Raw genomic sequence first — 16,259 nt, forward strand, 5'->3', positions numbered from 1 at the left:
TCTCTCAGCCCCACTCACCTCACAGAGTGTTTGTTGTGGGGGAGGAAGGGAAAGGAGATTGTTAGCCACTTTGAGACTCCTGAAGGGGAGTGAAAGGCGGGATATCAAATCCAAACTCTTCTTCTTCTTCTTCTTAGCTTGCGGGAATGATCATGATCTTCTGGCACCTATGCACAATTGTGTGCCAAAATAAATTTCCATGCATATGTTGCTAACTGTTATACAAATTTGATAACTCAATGAGGGAGAGTTTTATTTTCAGATACATAGCCCATGCTGTTAAAATAGCAGGTGTAATTAAGCAGTGTTATAACAGAGGTGAATTTAGGGCTCCCAATAGGAAAGCCAGCCATCAACGTCCCAGAACGTGTAAAAATCTTTTGATATAAAAAGATAAATTATTCCCAACAATTCATTTTATTAGAAATGATTGCCTTAAATGTTGGAAATAGATAATTTGTTGCTAATTTGTGAATGAAATATTGAATACATTATTCAATGCATTTGAGTAATGGTTGCTATTTTCTTCACATACCTGTAGAATAGATGCACAGTGCAGGGATGGACTTTGGTAATATGGTGCCCTGAGCGAGGACAACATTTGGTGACCCCCAAATATTTCTTAATTTTTCAACAATTCATTTGGGGACTGTTGCTTTTTAATAGATCTTCTCAGTAGGTACCCGTATAAATATAGGTACTGTTGTTGTTGCTGCTGCTGCTATTTTGGACCCCTCAGCTCAGTGCCCTGTGCGGGAGAACCGCCTGCACCACACTAAATCTGGTGCTGCACATTGGTGCACAGTGAATGACGGCCTGCTACATTAAGTATTATTTTGTGAAGTAGCATGTAATAATGGAAGTGGCAAAATTTGTGACAAGGAGATGTTCTGCAAGCACATTCCCTTCAGGTATCCAGGTCCCATGTATAGAATTCTTCACTGGAATATTCAGAATTGAGAAAATAGATGGTGGGTGATGCAAATGAGAAGTTAAATACTGTGTATACACATAAACATGTCTGCATATCAGTGCCTGGGATGTGCAAGTCAATAGGTAGCTATGGTAGATAGAGGTGCCTGGAAGATACAGTATAAGGGAGAACTGTGTTTTTTTGGCACATTATCTTCAATTTTTCTGCCCCAGGTGGTCATCAGAAGACCTTGTAACTATGAGTTTGCTTTTCTCCCCCTCTCCCTCCCAAGCTGTTTTCAGTTTGTGTCATGTCTTTTTAGATGGTACATCAGAGAGCAACAATTGCTTTTTTAAAAAAGTAATCTAGAACCCACTGGGAGTCTTTTTTGGCTGAATAAAAAAAAATGTGAATAAGTTTTGTCAAGACCATTCAAGGAAAAATAAGCAAGCAAGCTAGAGGGAAAGAAATTGCCAGAGTGAGCCAGAGTGCATAGAATAATAAAAAGCTGTGGTACATTTAGCTTCAGCTTGCACACTACAACTCACTCTACTTATCTAGGCTGATATGCCTAGATAGAGAGAGAAATCTATGGATCTGTAAGAATGCCCAATGTGTATGTGGTTATGTCACTTGATTACAACCATGGTGGATTTGGAGAAATCAAAATTACACATTGACTTTTCACACCAGCAACAGATCCACCTACTGTATAAGATGTGTCCAGTGTGACTAGGGATGAAATAAATCCACCTAAGATTATAGTCAAACCAATATATAAGCTGTATGTCTGTTTATCTACCCCAGAATCTGTGGTACACATCACACAAAATGAAAACAACTTGGAATTTAATCGTGGCAGATGTTTCATTCTGTGTTCAGTGGTTTGCCAGGAATATTGAGAGCTACCTCTCAGTATCACCCATATCAGCAAGCTGAATGGATGGATGAATGAATCTTTATTTACATCAGCCATCGGCCATAGCAATAAAACAACAATACGATATACAAAGAATAGAAATAACAAGTCAATTATACATTTTAGGGTTTTGAATCAATAGTCAAACAGTGGATCTTTATTCTAATTGCCCCAGCCAAAAACCTTGCAACCTTTGCTGTCACCTGCTCATCTTATCAGCAAGTTGCTGTTGGCATCCATCTGTCTTGAGAAACAGTGGAGTGCACCTCCTGGGGTGAAGTCAAACCACTGTGTTTGCAGTACCCCTGGGGCGCAAGTCTGGGCAGTGTAAATGGAGACCCTGGGCTGCCCAGACACAAGTCCCCCCCCCCCCGGCCTCACTAGTGTGGTCCAAAGGAAATACATGGGACACCAGCTTGGCTGCAGGAGTTGCTGGAAGGAGGTGTACAAGGCCATCCAACCATCTTAGGTAGTCCACTTTGGATATGTGTAGGGTTTACTGCTTAGTCTTGTCTTCTCCCAAGATATCCCACAAGGCAGCAGAGGTTTAGGATCAACAAGTAGCCTGCAAAGATTTTGCATGTTTCATTTAAACTGTGCAGGCCTTCTAGGCTTTCCTAACTCGGTGGAGGTACCTCAGGTGCATAAATGCCACCGATTTTCCAGTTGCTTTGAGGGTCCTCCTCTAGAGGGGGTCCTCCTAGAACTTAAGGCCTTTGGGGGCATTCTCTTCTGTTCTACCTCTTTGATGCTGATGCATACATTAGCAGCACTTTGTGAGCCAACACACCATTGGATGAGTCTGAAGGGAACCAACCCATTTGCACATAAGCTTTCCAACACAGGGACAGGAACCCTTGCCAATATTTCAGTTTTACAAAGCTGATTCCTGGACATCTTCCATTTGCTTTTGACACCCCCCCCCCAATATAACTTGGTCAACAGCAATTCTGGATTCACTCCCCTGACTGTACCATGATTATGGCAAAAGTGCTTACAAGAAAAGGAACTAAAATGTAAGTAATTGTGGAAGATAGATAGGGTCTGAAATCTTTCTTCTCTTCCTTGTGGACAAACTCTTGCCTCTGTTAAGAATGTTGCTTCCATCTTGTTTCAAATAACGTTGTCAGAAAAGCTTCATGCTGTCAGGCCATCTAAAAGTTGTTCAGCATCTATCAGAAGAAAAAGAATATGAATAAATACACAGCCTTCCAGCAGAGTTACACTGGCTCAAACCCCTTGAAACCAACATACTCATGTAAGTTCAAAAGTTTAGACTAAAACCCCGAGGCTTTCACATCACTTGTGTCTGTCTAGAATTCAATTTTCACCATATTTTGTATGGTGATCTATGGAGGTTCTGTGATCGAGTGAAGGTCTCTGCTGTAGACCTCCACTTTTCTTTTCTTTTCTTTGTACATTGCTTTATTATTTCTTTTCCTGCTGTTGTTGTCAGTTTCCAGCTTAGTTGCTGTCATCTGTACCAGAGAGAGAGAGAGTGAGAGAGAGATAAACTTGATTGGACAGACAAAGAGATTGGTCGGCTTCCTTGATTCAAGGAATCTTTGGCAGACATTAAAGCATCTATTTTGGCAGCATTATTAGTATTGTTTGTGGAGATTTTTCTTTCCTTCTCTGTTGTCAGTCATCTGAGGAGCACATGATTAAAATGGCGTTTGGAATAAGCTCATTTTGAAGACCTGTCTTGTTCATATTATTTCATCGGACATAGCGTCTAGAAAGAGGGATCTCACACTCCCTTCCCTTAAATTGAAGGCTTCGCCACAGAAAAAGGGGTTTCAGGCAATAATTAATGATCTGCTGCTTCATACCTCTGCTAGGAATATGACTTCATGAATTATTTATCCTTATCCAAGGCAGTAATGAATGCATTACAATGCTGCTGTTCTACCTTTGTGTGAGGAATCCCTGCTTCAAGTAGGCTTTAAACTCACCGTGTAATTTTGTGTGATATTTAAATGCTATGCAATGGCCAATAATAAACTGTTTAGGTTACCCAGCCGGCATTACTTGTCTTTTACCTCCCGGGAGTGATTTCAAACTTCATACTGAATTGTGCAATGCTAGCTTTGCCTTTTCAAGAATTCATCCCATTATTTACCCAAGTACCCATCTTTCAAACTCTGCTCCAGATTTGCATCTTCATTTAGGCAGACTGATACTGAAAGGAAAGCAAGTGCCTTCCTTTTCTTGCTTCCTGTATGGTTTTTATAGGAATATCTCATAAGCAGACATTTATGTTAACTGTATAGCCAGTTTCTGCCTAAGTCCAAAGCTGTTGTGAAAGTCATCACTGTTGTTGCTGTCACTGGAATTTCAGAGAGCTGCTATATTTGAAATAGTAGGTCCACACTAGTTCATCACCCCCACCCCCCAAAAAAAGGAGGAAAGAGAGGACAGAAGATTTTGCTCAGCGATTGGTACCAGAGTTTCAAATAGCATCTGTGGTGGTGATTGTACAATAAATTTCTACCATGCCCCATCTCTAGGAATCAAGGTTTACAAACACAAAGCTGGAGACGTAGAATGACCAATTCAAATTATATTTATTATAAATGAATTAGAATTAATCCACCCCTCTGTGACACTAGTTGTTAACAGCTAGCTGAAACAAACAAACAAGTCCAGAAAATACTGAGAAAACAGATAAGGATCAATGTTTTCAAATTGGTTTAAAAAAAGAACTTGGGTGCACTGTTGGACAATATGGCCAAAGTTAGATGGATGATAGGCAAGTATAGCAGGTAGCCAGAATCTGAAATATATAAACCTCACAAACACTGTTGCATTAAACTCAACTGTCGGACCAGAAGTTTCCAGCAGAGCAACAAATTAACAAAAGAATGATCTGTATTTCTATGGAAACACCCAGACAAAAGATATCATAAAAGGATTATTTTGAAAGCTATAGCCCATATTGCATTAGGATATTTTATATTTTTCTGCTTCTTAGCAGTTTTTCAGCAGTTGCAATAAAGGGATTAGGTATTTGTCAGCTTTCTTTTCTCCTCTAATACATTCTCCATACTTTTTTTTAACATACAAAATTCTCCTTTCCCTTACTAGGGCCTAAAGTGCAGGTTATACTTCCCAGCTATTAAGACATTCTTCATAATGCCTTAATAGCCAACACACACACACACACACACACACACACACACACACACCCAATGGAGGAACGGGGGTGTTTGGGTGGAGATGAGCCCTAAAGACAACCCCGTTCTCTACCTTGCATGATGGCAATCATGTAGGATGGGCAAGAAGTGAGTGGGACTCTTTCTGTCAGTGAAAGGGACTTTTCTGTCTCTGAATACATCAGAGTGCACCAAGCAGAAATCAAATAACATAACTAGGCAGAGAACAAATAATATAACTAAATATAAGCCTGCTTCCTCCAATCTTATGCTGAGGGTAAGGGTGAGGACAAATTTGATTTTGTTCATATTTTGCTAAGAAACTGCCTGATTCTCACTTCTTGAACCCAAAGATTGTTGTTGTCCTGGCTTCTTTTAGGAGGATGGGCAGTATATACATTTAATAAAAGCTTTTTATAAAATGAACCAAAATACAGCTATCCTTTCAAATTCATACCCCTCCAAATTTTGCTATGTTTTTTTTTTTTTTTTGCAGTGCACATTTGTGAGACAGTTGTGTACCAAAATGCATATATTAGGGGATTGTTTCATAAAATCCATATATGTCAGTGGGGATAACATTAAATGTATTATATTCGGAGAAATTACTTGCAATAATGTCTATATTAGTCAAAACTATAGCCAAAATGTTTATTAGGAGAAATTCACACTAAAACACTGAGACAAAATTTTCATGAGGGTTAAAAAATAAATAAATCGAAAATTGCTGTAGATAATTGGAAACCTGAATTTAAGATTGTAAAAAAATGTGAAATGGAGAGAAGCTGAAAATGACAGATTCTTCCATCACTAGTTGATACATGTCTGTGGTATGAAAACAAACACAGTTTATCTGCAGAGTTCAAGTATTGTGTGTGTGCTTAAAGTGCATGTGGTAGTTGGCGATATCTATGAATTGTGCCAGCGTGAAGAGAAACCGGGGAACAAATATTGCAACTTATTGCCGCACTGAGGAAACTAATTGTTACATGTGAACTGGGAAATATGGCAGATGAGCTGATTAGGGATTATCTTACTGAGCAAACTATATGCCTTGCAAAAAAGAATCGGGAGGGAAAAAATAATGAGGATACAGGAGGCACAGTTCAAGTTGAAGAAAAATGCAATGAAAAGGCACATAAATGCTTACAAAGAGAATATGTATGAAAAATCACAGACCTAGAAAACGCAAAGTACAAGAAAAGACATGGTTTCCTTGTGGATATACATAAACTAAACTACACAGGATGCTCTGTAATCACTAAGCTCAGTGCAATCACTGAAGAAAGACTGGGCATTTGACAGAGATATGCCAGAGCAGCTAATCCAGTCAAGACATAATTATTTACTGCCATGCAATTATGGTGACAGATGTTGCTGTTTTGAGTGTGAACAGAATCAGCTCCTCATACACTGAGGGGGGGGGAATGACCTGTGCACAGTTAATATTTCTGCCACATCCTCAGACTGTAGGAGAAATGTTGGACTCAGCAATCTCCATCCTATTATTTTCAATCTACTTCTATTGCTTTGTACATTTGCAACTCACTTGGCAAACATTGCACTTGATAAGCTATGGAGACATCCCTGTCCGTGGCCATCTGCTTGTAAATGTGACTTTTGTTTTGGTATACATGTATTTTCTGTACCTGCATTTGCAAAAGCACTCCTATAATGGAAACACTTTTTTTTTTCATTCATCTTCAGGAGTAGTATATGGGCAGATAGCTTGCGCTCAGCTAATCACTACAGCACTTCAAACAGCAGTTTCAGTTGTGACTAAGTACCATTTTAAGAAGAAACTTTGCTGTGCACATTGATTTGTTGGTCTATGAAGTTAAAGTGAGACATGACATGACACCTATTATTAAAGAAGTGACTATTTCCAGTCAGAGTCCAGGACCACTGTATTAGAGGAGCTTAAGGACTTAGTACACAAAAAGACACTTTGGAAGAGAGTGACTCATCAGAACGGGTTTCCTCTATAATCATAGGAAAGAATGGAAGCATTCGCCTTTGGGTGGATTTCAGAGAGCCAAATTAAACCTTTGTGACTGACAGCCATCCATTGCCACACACAGAAGAGGTATTTGCAGAAAGCTACAGAGCAAAGATGTTTTCTGTCACTTGGAAGAGTGCCAAGTGTTTCATGAAATCAGCATAGTATGTATTACACATGCTGCATAATTTGGTTTTGCATACCCACCATGCAGATGAGCTTCAACACCAAGCACTGTTTAAAGAATGATGTGATTTGGCAGGATTGGTTGATACAGGCTGAATTGGTCTCAGATGTGTGGTAAGGAGTGAGAGCATGCTTGAGCCCCCCGCAATATTACTTCATCCTATTTTAAAAGAGAAAATGGTTTTATCCAAATGAGTGCATCGTAAGTAACCAAACAGATACCCATTTAGCAAAATATTATTCTGGTGGCTATGAGCCAGACTATGAATGATTTGAGCCTTTATGGGTTGCCTATGATGGCAGACTGGCTTGCAGCCTGTGTGCTAAAATAAAAAAAAAGTACAGATGTTTAGCGGCTCTCTCTTCCCAAATGCAACAAAATTGTGCTCCCAGCTGCTTTGTGTGCATATTTTCACAAAGCTACAGTGTTCCCAGTAGTTTAAGCAACAGCATTACTGCGATTACATTTCCTTTCTGCTGCTTTCAAATCAGTTTTATGAAAATTTGCTACAGTCCCCCCAGGACCGAAAAGGGATGGGGACAGGGTGTAAGTAGAAGAAAATGGAAACACAGGTTTAGCGGATTCCTTCAGCTTTATATTATGCACCATTTATGCATTCCCAATAGCTCATTCCCTTGGCCTGAAATTTATAATAATGATAAGAGGTGTTATAAATGTGCTCTTTGGTCTCCCTTTAGGATCCTGTTTCTGCTCCCCAAGCACCTTAATTAAATCTAGGATAACACACATTGTCAGAAATATCTATGGGGAATGTTGAGCTATTATAATTAAGATTAAATGAATATTTAATGTCTGTATTGTATTTATATATTAGAGTAATGGCTTTCAGCATAATATATTGCTATCTATTGGTGAAAAGGGGAAAGTCGCACTGATCCAGGGGGACCACAATGGTAAAACATGGTTTTACCTTTTAGACCCAATATTTATTACTAAATGTGTGTGTGACAAAACCTGAGCAGCTGCTTCTGTCACGGAAAAGCAGCTTTCAGAGGAGCAAATCTGAAGCAGAAAATGAACCTTGTGGGGAGTTATGTCTGTGCATCTATAATCTCCCATTCCTCCAAAGAAAAACAAACTCCAGGAGAAGCGATGCAAATAGGGATAACTCCCAACTCCTGTGGTCTGCAGTGTTCTCTACACAGAATGACATTCTGGATTTGGGCACAAGTGGGTGTCCACAGGGTACAACATATGTCTTAAGTGAGTAGAGTGAGGCTCAAGTTGCCTTGGACATTTCCAGGTAGACAACAAGAGCCCTGGAATATGAAGCAAAGATTAGTGCATCTTTTCCTTGGTGTCTTCGAGTTGGAAGACGATTCTCTGCAGCGGGTCTGTGTGTGTGTGTATCTACACTACCCCATGGGCTCCTTGTGTCACCCAGATAGGGAAATCTTTCACTTTCAATTTCCCATTTTTAAAATCTAAAGTTCAGATCCCCCTATCAGTTTGCATTTTTTTTTTAAGAAACAAAAACAAAAACTGCTCTTGGGAAAATTTGTCAGCGTTTAGTATGATCTTCACCTAATAGCCATGTTTTTCTTTATGCCATTTCCACTAATATAATGCACTCTTGTACATTATTTTAACAAATACACATTTGTGCATGATTTCCGCTATTATGCCTGTTTCTATACACATTATTTGGTTGGAAAATTGCATCACAAAATTGAGAGTAGTGTGAATTTCAGACGTTAGCAGTGCTTCAGTTTACTTACTGTTTCAGGAAGCACAAATTAGGTCGGTTTACATTGAAAGCCAAACTTAATTCTCTTTCCCACCCCAATCCCCTATTTGTGCCTTCATGCTTTTTCCAAGGTACGAAAGGGCACAAGAGCCTATAGTGGCCTTGCATCAGTCCTCTTTGAACTACTGAAAGGAAGCAAGGTTAGTGCTGTCACTGCCACTTGCTTCCCCCCGCAGTCTTAACTCTGTGGTGAAAGGAATGCCTGAAGAGGCTGAGTCTGGACCTCAACTGAGGCCTACTCCATCGTGAACCCAACTAACCCTTCCAGGCTCTGCTCCATTCATGGATAACTTGGAAGGAATAATCATGTAGCCTAGAGCTTCTAGGTGGACTTCAGCATAGCTGTAAGTGGGGTATTTATGTGGGTAATGAGGTTTGCTTGCATAGCAGGTCTTTCCTCACCTCCTCCCTCCACATGCTCCCCAGCCTGCTCTTGGGTTTTCCCCACCCTCCAGAGCAGATTTAGGATGTAGGGTACATGGGTGAATGAGAGGGGAATAGCCAATTCTATTGTACAAGCAAACCTCATTCTGCACATGCAACAATTTAGTTGAAACATGCCCTCTGGCGCCATTGCCTTTCTACCACCCATCTTAAGCGCTGCCAGTGTTGGTGAAAAGGCACCAGGAACAGAAAGCATAAGACTTATGGTGTAATGGCATCTTTCAGACTTGGGGTGTTGTCTCTGGGAGTCCCAGATTCTGGAGCTCCTGCTCAAGAGGCACTTGGCTGGCAGGGTTCCTGTTGGACTCTGAGCCAGAGCTTGGGTCTAGATCCAGCACCTCCCAAGGTTTGCACACTGGTCTTCCTGATCCATTTGGTTCTTCTGTGTCAGAATCTTGGCTAGCTAGACTCTAATTACATGATTATCATCATTTTGATTCTTATTTATTGCGTGTGCTATGACTTTTGCAAACATAGAAAACATGTTTCCTATCAGCATGAACATGCCTAAAAATAGATCAGTAAATGCAGAGCAGGAAAGAGACAGTTATACATCAGTAGGTATATTGCTCATTAGATATGTGCAAAAGCCTCCCTAAAACATTTCACTACTCTTATAACTTCAAGTTATAGCTATCCTAGTTTAATTTGCTTTTCACTTTAGGGAAAAATTGATGGCATTGCAAATCTTTCTATGTTGTTGCATTACTAGATTATTTCTAGAAATGTTTCTGCAAGATCTTTCAAATATTATCCATGGAAAAACTGCCAACCCTTGCAAATAATTCTAATAAGGGGCTTCTGTTAGTATCTACTGCCTATCACTGGATTATGCTTTGTGTACGTGTGTGATTCGAGAAATGTGATTTTGTGCCTGAAAAGCCTGTGGACAGAGCATAGATCTTATACCTTTTACCTGTTGTTCGGATGGGGGTAAAAACATCTGTTCCCTACCCCTACAAAATCTAATAGAAATGTCCTTGTACTGTGTCCTTCTCCAAGCTCATAGCTGTCTTGCAGGTAAAAGGTCCAGAGTTCAATCCTTAGTCTCTCAGAGTTAAAGCAGGAGTATGCCTCTGAATACCAGTTGCTGAAATTGCAAGTGGACAGAGTGCTCATGTCCTTCTTGAGGGCTCATGTCCTCCTTGCAGGCTTTCCACAGGCATGTGGATAGCTACTAGAGCAGGCCATTGGCCTAATTCAGCAGATTGTTCTTAGAAGACCTTCGAAAAAAATGTATGTGTGAATCCTTAGAGAGATGCAGCTAGTTAGAAAAGATATTGACGTATATACTGGGATTATGTCGAAGTACCACATGTTCATGTGTGGGAAGAGATGGCCTGGCATTAGATCTTATTATGGACATGAGTGTGCCAGTTATGCTATGTTTGCGCTAAATGTGCTGCACACTAGTTACGGACTCATCTCAGTGGCTCTTAGAATAATTTTTGGATTAAGGTGTATATGATCTAATTAATTGGTATTGGCTTCAGGGTGGTGAGTTTCTCAAAAAACAAGTCATGCCAGACGAATCTTGTTTCTTTTCTGATGGAGTTACAAGCCTGGTGGGTCAGGGGAATGCTGTGGATGTAGTGTATCTTGATTCACTGAGGCTTTGGACAAGGGCCCCCATGATATTCTTGTAGAGAAGCTGGTAAAAGGTGGGCTGCATGAGGTAACTGTTAGGTAGATTTGTAGCTGGTTGACTGACTGAACCTAAAGTGCTGCACCACACTGTTGACTCAGGTTAAACTTCTGATCTACTAAGACCCCTAGATCCTTTTCCCATGTGCTACTGGAAAGCCAGGTATCTCCCATCTCATATTTCTGCAGCTGGTTCTTCCTGCCTAACTGTAGAACTTCACATTTTCTCCCTAAACATGGGACAAAACATGAACCCCTGTAGCAGTTGTAACCCCTAGACCAGGCATAGGCAAACTCGGCCCTCCAGATGTTTTGGGACTACAACTCTCATCATCCCTAGCTAACAGGACCAGTCATCAGGGATGATGGGAGTTGTAGTCCCAAAACATCTGGAGGGTCGAGTTTGCCTATGCCTCCCTAGACAGCCACCTTTAGCTTCAATTCACAATGTTACAAGTGCTCTGGGTTCCTGAATGCTTATAGAGAGTAGGTAGTGCTGGGTTTTACAGAGTGACTAGAGGCTGTTGATGACCACCTCTCTGCATACTTGCTGCCCTGCTATCACATGACGGGTTTTTAAGCAAATATTGCTGCTTCCATACAAAGTCTCAGCATGAAAAGTGTTTGTGTCAGTGATTACGCTTTGCCAAAAATAAAACCCTTCTTTGCTCACATTATTAATTCATATAATTTGTAAAAATGCCGACTCTCAGGGCATTGCTGCCCAAAAGCCCTCAACAACAATATCTCATTAAAATTAAGAACAAACCCTCTACATAATAAATGGTCTTTCAAGACTAGTCAGATGGGAAGAGGTGGGGTGGAAGATTGGCATTGCATGCTGACTTGAGGTAGCAGAACGCTCTTTGCTGATAGAATTGCAGAGGCCACAATTTAAAAAGCCTTTGGGCACACACCTACACTGGGAACACCTGACTATTAGGCAGAGCAAGGCAGCAGGTAGTGAATGGACTTAGCTGTGTGCTCTGCAGCCAGCTCTGTGCCCCCTAAGCTAGCCTGCCCTCCTTATTTCAGTGAAGGGTGCTATTTTGTCACCACTGATGAAATAAGATCCAGCTGCCAGTCTGGTCACCTTCTATACATGAAATAGTGGGAGATCCCCTCTTCTCTGTGTCTCAGGCAGCAAAATGCCTTAAGCCAGCCCAAGTTCCTCATACTGCACTGTGAGAAAGAAACAAATCAAGGAAAAATCCAATTGAGAAAGTGCAGTGTCTTTATGGAAAAGGGGTGGGGAGGACAGACGACAGTGTCGGATTGGGAGAAGTTTAGAGTGATGACATTCTTTTTACACATTACTGGGTGCTTGAGGCTCCAGATAAGAGTTCCTAAGACCTGTTCTCCTACAAGTTTATTGGCAAAGAATGCCATTCCTATGATATATCGCATGTCAAGAAGAGAAAGAAACAGCGGGTAGCAATATTTATATGAAAATAAAGTATCCCTTGGTGCCAAGTATTACGTAGGCAAGTTTCAAATCTATATACTCAAGTCTTGAATTGGTCACATTTATGTAGCCAAAGCAACACCCATGCATGAGAAAGTTTTCAGCAGATTAAAGGGAATGTGTGTGTGAGAGAGAGCCACAGCCAAATTTTGTGGCCCATCGGCCACAGAATACCGATTCACGTTAGAGAGGGGGCAGAAATGGGAAACCGTATAGAAATGGAAAGGTTTTATCTGGGATAGGAGGAGGGAGAGGCACATAAATATAAAAAGGGGGAATGATAAAATCTCAGTGTCTAAATAGGCCATTTCCTAGTTCAAACTGTAAACCTATCTTTAAATGTCCCCAGATACGGAAGCGCGTTCATCCATTACTGAACGGGGGGGGGGGCCTCTGTGGGTGGGCCCCAGCCCCCCCCCCGGTAAACCAGCCTATTGCATGGCAGATCATCTTCCTGCCACAACTGGGCCAATGGCAGCAGGTGTTAGTGGGCATTCCCCTGGTCGCAGGACCAACCGACCAATTGTATCCCTTGGTGCCATGCCCAGGGGAAGTTTAAATGCCCAGCTTGCATGGCCATTAGCCATTCTCTCCCCCTGCCTTTGATCCCAAAACCAATACGCCATGTGTTGTCTAGTTATTTGCACTTTAGGGAGCAGGGTGGTCACGGGGCCTCAGTACGCAAGTGATAGTTGCCTATAGAAACCAATGCAGAAATTCAAGAGTTTAATGCAGCTGGTATTGGGCATTATTGTGTCCATCCTATCCCACTTGCCCCCCCAAACCCTCACAAGAGAACAAGGACCGGCCATACTCAGTGGTGACTGAGTGCTGACTGTAGAGAGGTTTTTAGGGGATGGGGGTGAAATAGAGTGGTGCCTGCCCTGTGGAACATCCTCCCATCAGAGTCAAAGAAATTAACAACTATCTGACTTTTAGAAGACATATGAAGGCAGCCCTGTTTAGGGAAGCTTTTAATATCTGATGAATTATTGTATTTTAATGTTTTGTTGGAAGCCGCCCAGAGTGGCTGGGGAAACCCAGCCAGACGGGTGGGGTATAAATAATATACCAAAGCAACATTTTGTCAGAGGGTCCCACTTATAACTATGAAACAGGATGAAGCATTTGCAAGTGTGACTCATTAACCGGTGTGTTCCCTCTTGCAGGGTCCCCCTACAGAGACAAAATAACCATCGCAATTCTCCACCTGCAAGAAGAAGGCAAGCTCCACATGATGAAGGAGAAATGGTGGCGAGGCAATGGTTGCCCGGAAGAGGAGAGCAAGGATGCAAGTGCCCTTGGAGTACAAAACATTGGTGGCATCTTCATCGTACTGGCAGCAGGATTGGTTCTCTCCGTCTTTGTGGCAGTGGGGGAGTTTTTGTACAAATCCAAAAAAAATGCCCAGTTGGAAAAGGTAAATATTGTCCTTTTCGCCATTAATTCTACCATGATGATATACTCGTAGCCCTCTGGGCAACCAACTGAAAAGCCATTCTGATGTCTTTAATAGTCTAGCACACGTCATTGAAGTTCGTAGTGAATGAGCACTGGAGCTGTCATCTTTATACAACTTTTAATTTGTCTTCAATATTTTTAATTGTAGCCAGCTTTCAGGACAAGTGACTATTTCTCCTCTTATTCAAGCTTGAAAAAAGACACCTTTTTGCTCCTGGAAGTTCACTGCAGTTAATTTTATGGATGAAGAAGAAAGCGAAATCTGTAATGGGAAACAATTAACCTTCTACAGATAGATCTGGGTTTTAAGTGGCACAACCTGCTTTCAGTCCAAAGTCAGAAGTCTAGAAAATTTCTTTCTATATGTCCTTTCTGGAAGATGTTTACTCTTCAAACTTATGGTGGTAGCATCTGGAAAAGCATTTAGATCAATATATGAAGGATTTACTACTGATTATGATTTTATACCTTGTAACTCGGACACATTCCAGTTTTAAAACTCAGAATGTTGAACTTACTCTATACTGGATCGACAAGTGGATGGATGACCACTTTTTGAAACATAAGCATCCATATAATTTATGTTTTAATAATATTTATGTGAATATATGTAATATATAACTCTGAGGTAAATTATGTCATCTGTTTTTATGCCTTACTTTGAATATACATTTTTACAACTTGGAGAAAATATGTCATGCATAATTGAGGAGCTTGTGACTTCCTTACATTCCTATTTTTAAAACTATTACTTTTATTCAAATTGGTAGTAAATCCAAGAACTGTATGTGCTTAGATTTTTGCCCCTTTTTCAGATGCTATGGATAATATACATAACTATTTTTAATAGTTTTGGGACTTCTGAATTTGCACTGATATAGGGTGCTTCCAGATGGCAGTTTATTGTGAAATCAGTGTTGCTCATGCATGCAAGTTTTTTTTTTTTTGTAGAATCCAGACCATGACATCAGAATGCCAACCCACCCTCTGTTTTTTTTTTTTTTGACTTACATTTGATTCAGATGTCTTCTTCCTACAGAAAATCTAATAAGTAAAAATAATTTGATATATGCAAATAATAATAATAATTAAAAAATAATAATACCCCGCTCATCTGGCTGCCTTACAAACTTCCCAATACAGGGCTGCCTTCAGATGTCTTCTAAAAGCTTATGTAGTTATTTCTCTTTGACATCTGAAGGGAGATGGCCCCACTACCAAGAAGTCAAGGCTGTTTTGGGAGCTGATTACAGTTTGGTTCTCAGACGCCTTGGTTCCCAAACACCTAGGATTCCAAACACTGAAAACCTGGAAGTAAGTGTTCCGGTTTTCAAATGTTTTTTGGAAGCTGAACATCTGAAGTGGCTGTCGGCTATTGTTTCCGGGGCACTTGCCCCAATCAGAAGCCGCGCCTTGGTTTTCAAACATTTCGGAAATCAAATGGGCTTCTGGAACAAATTAAGTTTGAGAACCAAGGTACCACTGTAGTATTATTTTTTGAGGGGAGAAGGTTATTTATCACATTGGTGGGGTTGTTTCAGTGGGTGGTATTTAATGCACAATATACCCATGTTGTTTCCAACAATCCAAATGAATCAAGTGTCCCTTGCTCCACTCATTACCACATGGGGAAGGCAAGCTTGAATTTCAATAACCATTAAGAATGGCTGTTAGGTCAAGGTCTTCACACAGTACATGCGGATGAATTACCTCAGAGACTATCATCATGCAGCATACATTGGGGTGATGATAATAATACATTGGAATGAGAATAATAAATTATTAATACTAATTAATAATAATTAGCAATAATTATATAATGCAGAGGACATTTTCAAAACCTCTTAACACTTTTGTGTAAGACTTGGTTAGGTAAACAGTATTATTATTATTAACCCCTCCCCCCAAAAAACCTCCTCATCTTCCTCATTGTGAAGCGTGATAAATAAGGCTGGTAACATTTATTCTTGCTCACTTCCTGGATTTTTTTGTTAAGGTGCATGCAAACAATGCAAATACATCTGTGCATGCCCAGAACAGGAATAACAAGGCAAGGGAAAGGAGGTACTTAGGGGAGAGGGGATACCTCCAGATACATTCTATCAAACTCCACTCACTGGTCTGGATGGCAAATAGCAGGCTAACAATACATATCTATGACTGAAAAAATGAGAATGTGTGGAAGCTTACTTGGTTACAGCATGGTGCTGATAACATAATGGTTGCAGGTTTGAGCCCTGTATGGGACAGCTGCATATTCCTTCATGGTAGGGTCCCTTCCAACTCTATATGATTCCATGCCAG

At 40.6% G+C, this 16,259-nt stretch overlaps 1 protein-coding gene across 3 annotated transcripts in view; it reads left to right on the top strand.

The window, feature by feature from the left end:
* The window catches only part of GRIK2 (glutamate ionotropic receptor kainate type subunit 2), a 440,357-nt gene that overhangs the window by 404,452 nt on the left and 19,646 nt on the right, over nucleotides 1-16,259 (top strand). For 2 of the 3 annotated variants that reach the window (XM_083497626.1, XM_083497627.1), the window contains exon 16: nucleotides 13,664-13,914. In XM_083497626.1, coding sequence (XP_083353752.1) covers nucleotides 13,664-13,914 — 251 coding nt within the window. Of the gene's footprint in view, nucleotides 1-13,663; nucleotides 13,915-14,103; nucleotides 15,043-16,259 lie in introns of those variants that run through there. The other variant, XM_083497628.1, reaches the window with a different exon arrangement.

The sequence above is a fragment of the Podarcis liolepis genome (assembly GCF_965112155.1).
Source record: "Podarcis liolepis genome assembly, chromosome: 3".
NCBI classification, from domain to species: Eukaryota; Metazoa; Chordata; class Lepidosauria; order Squamata; family Lacertidae; genus Podarcis; species Podarcis liolepis.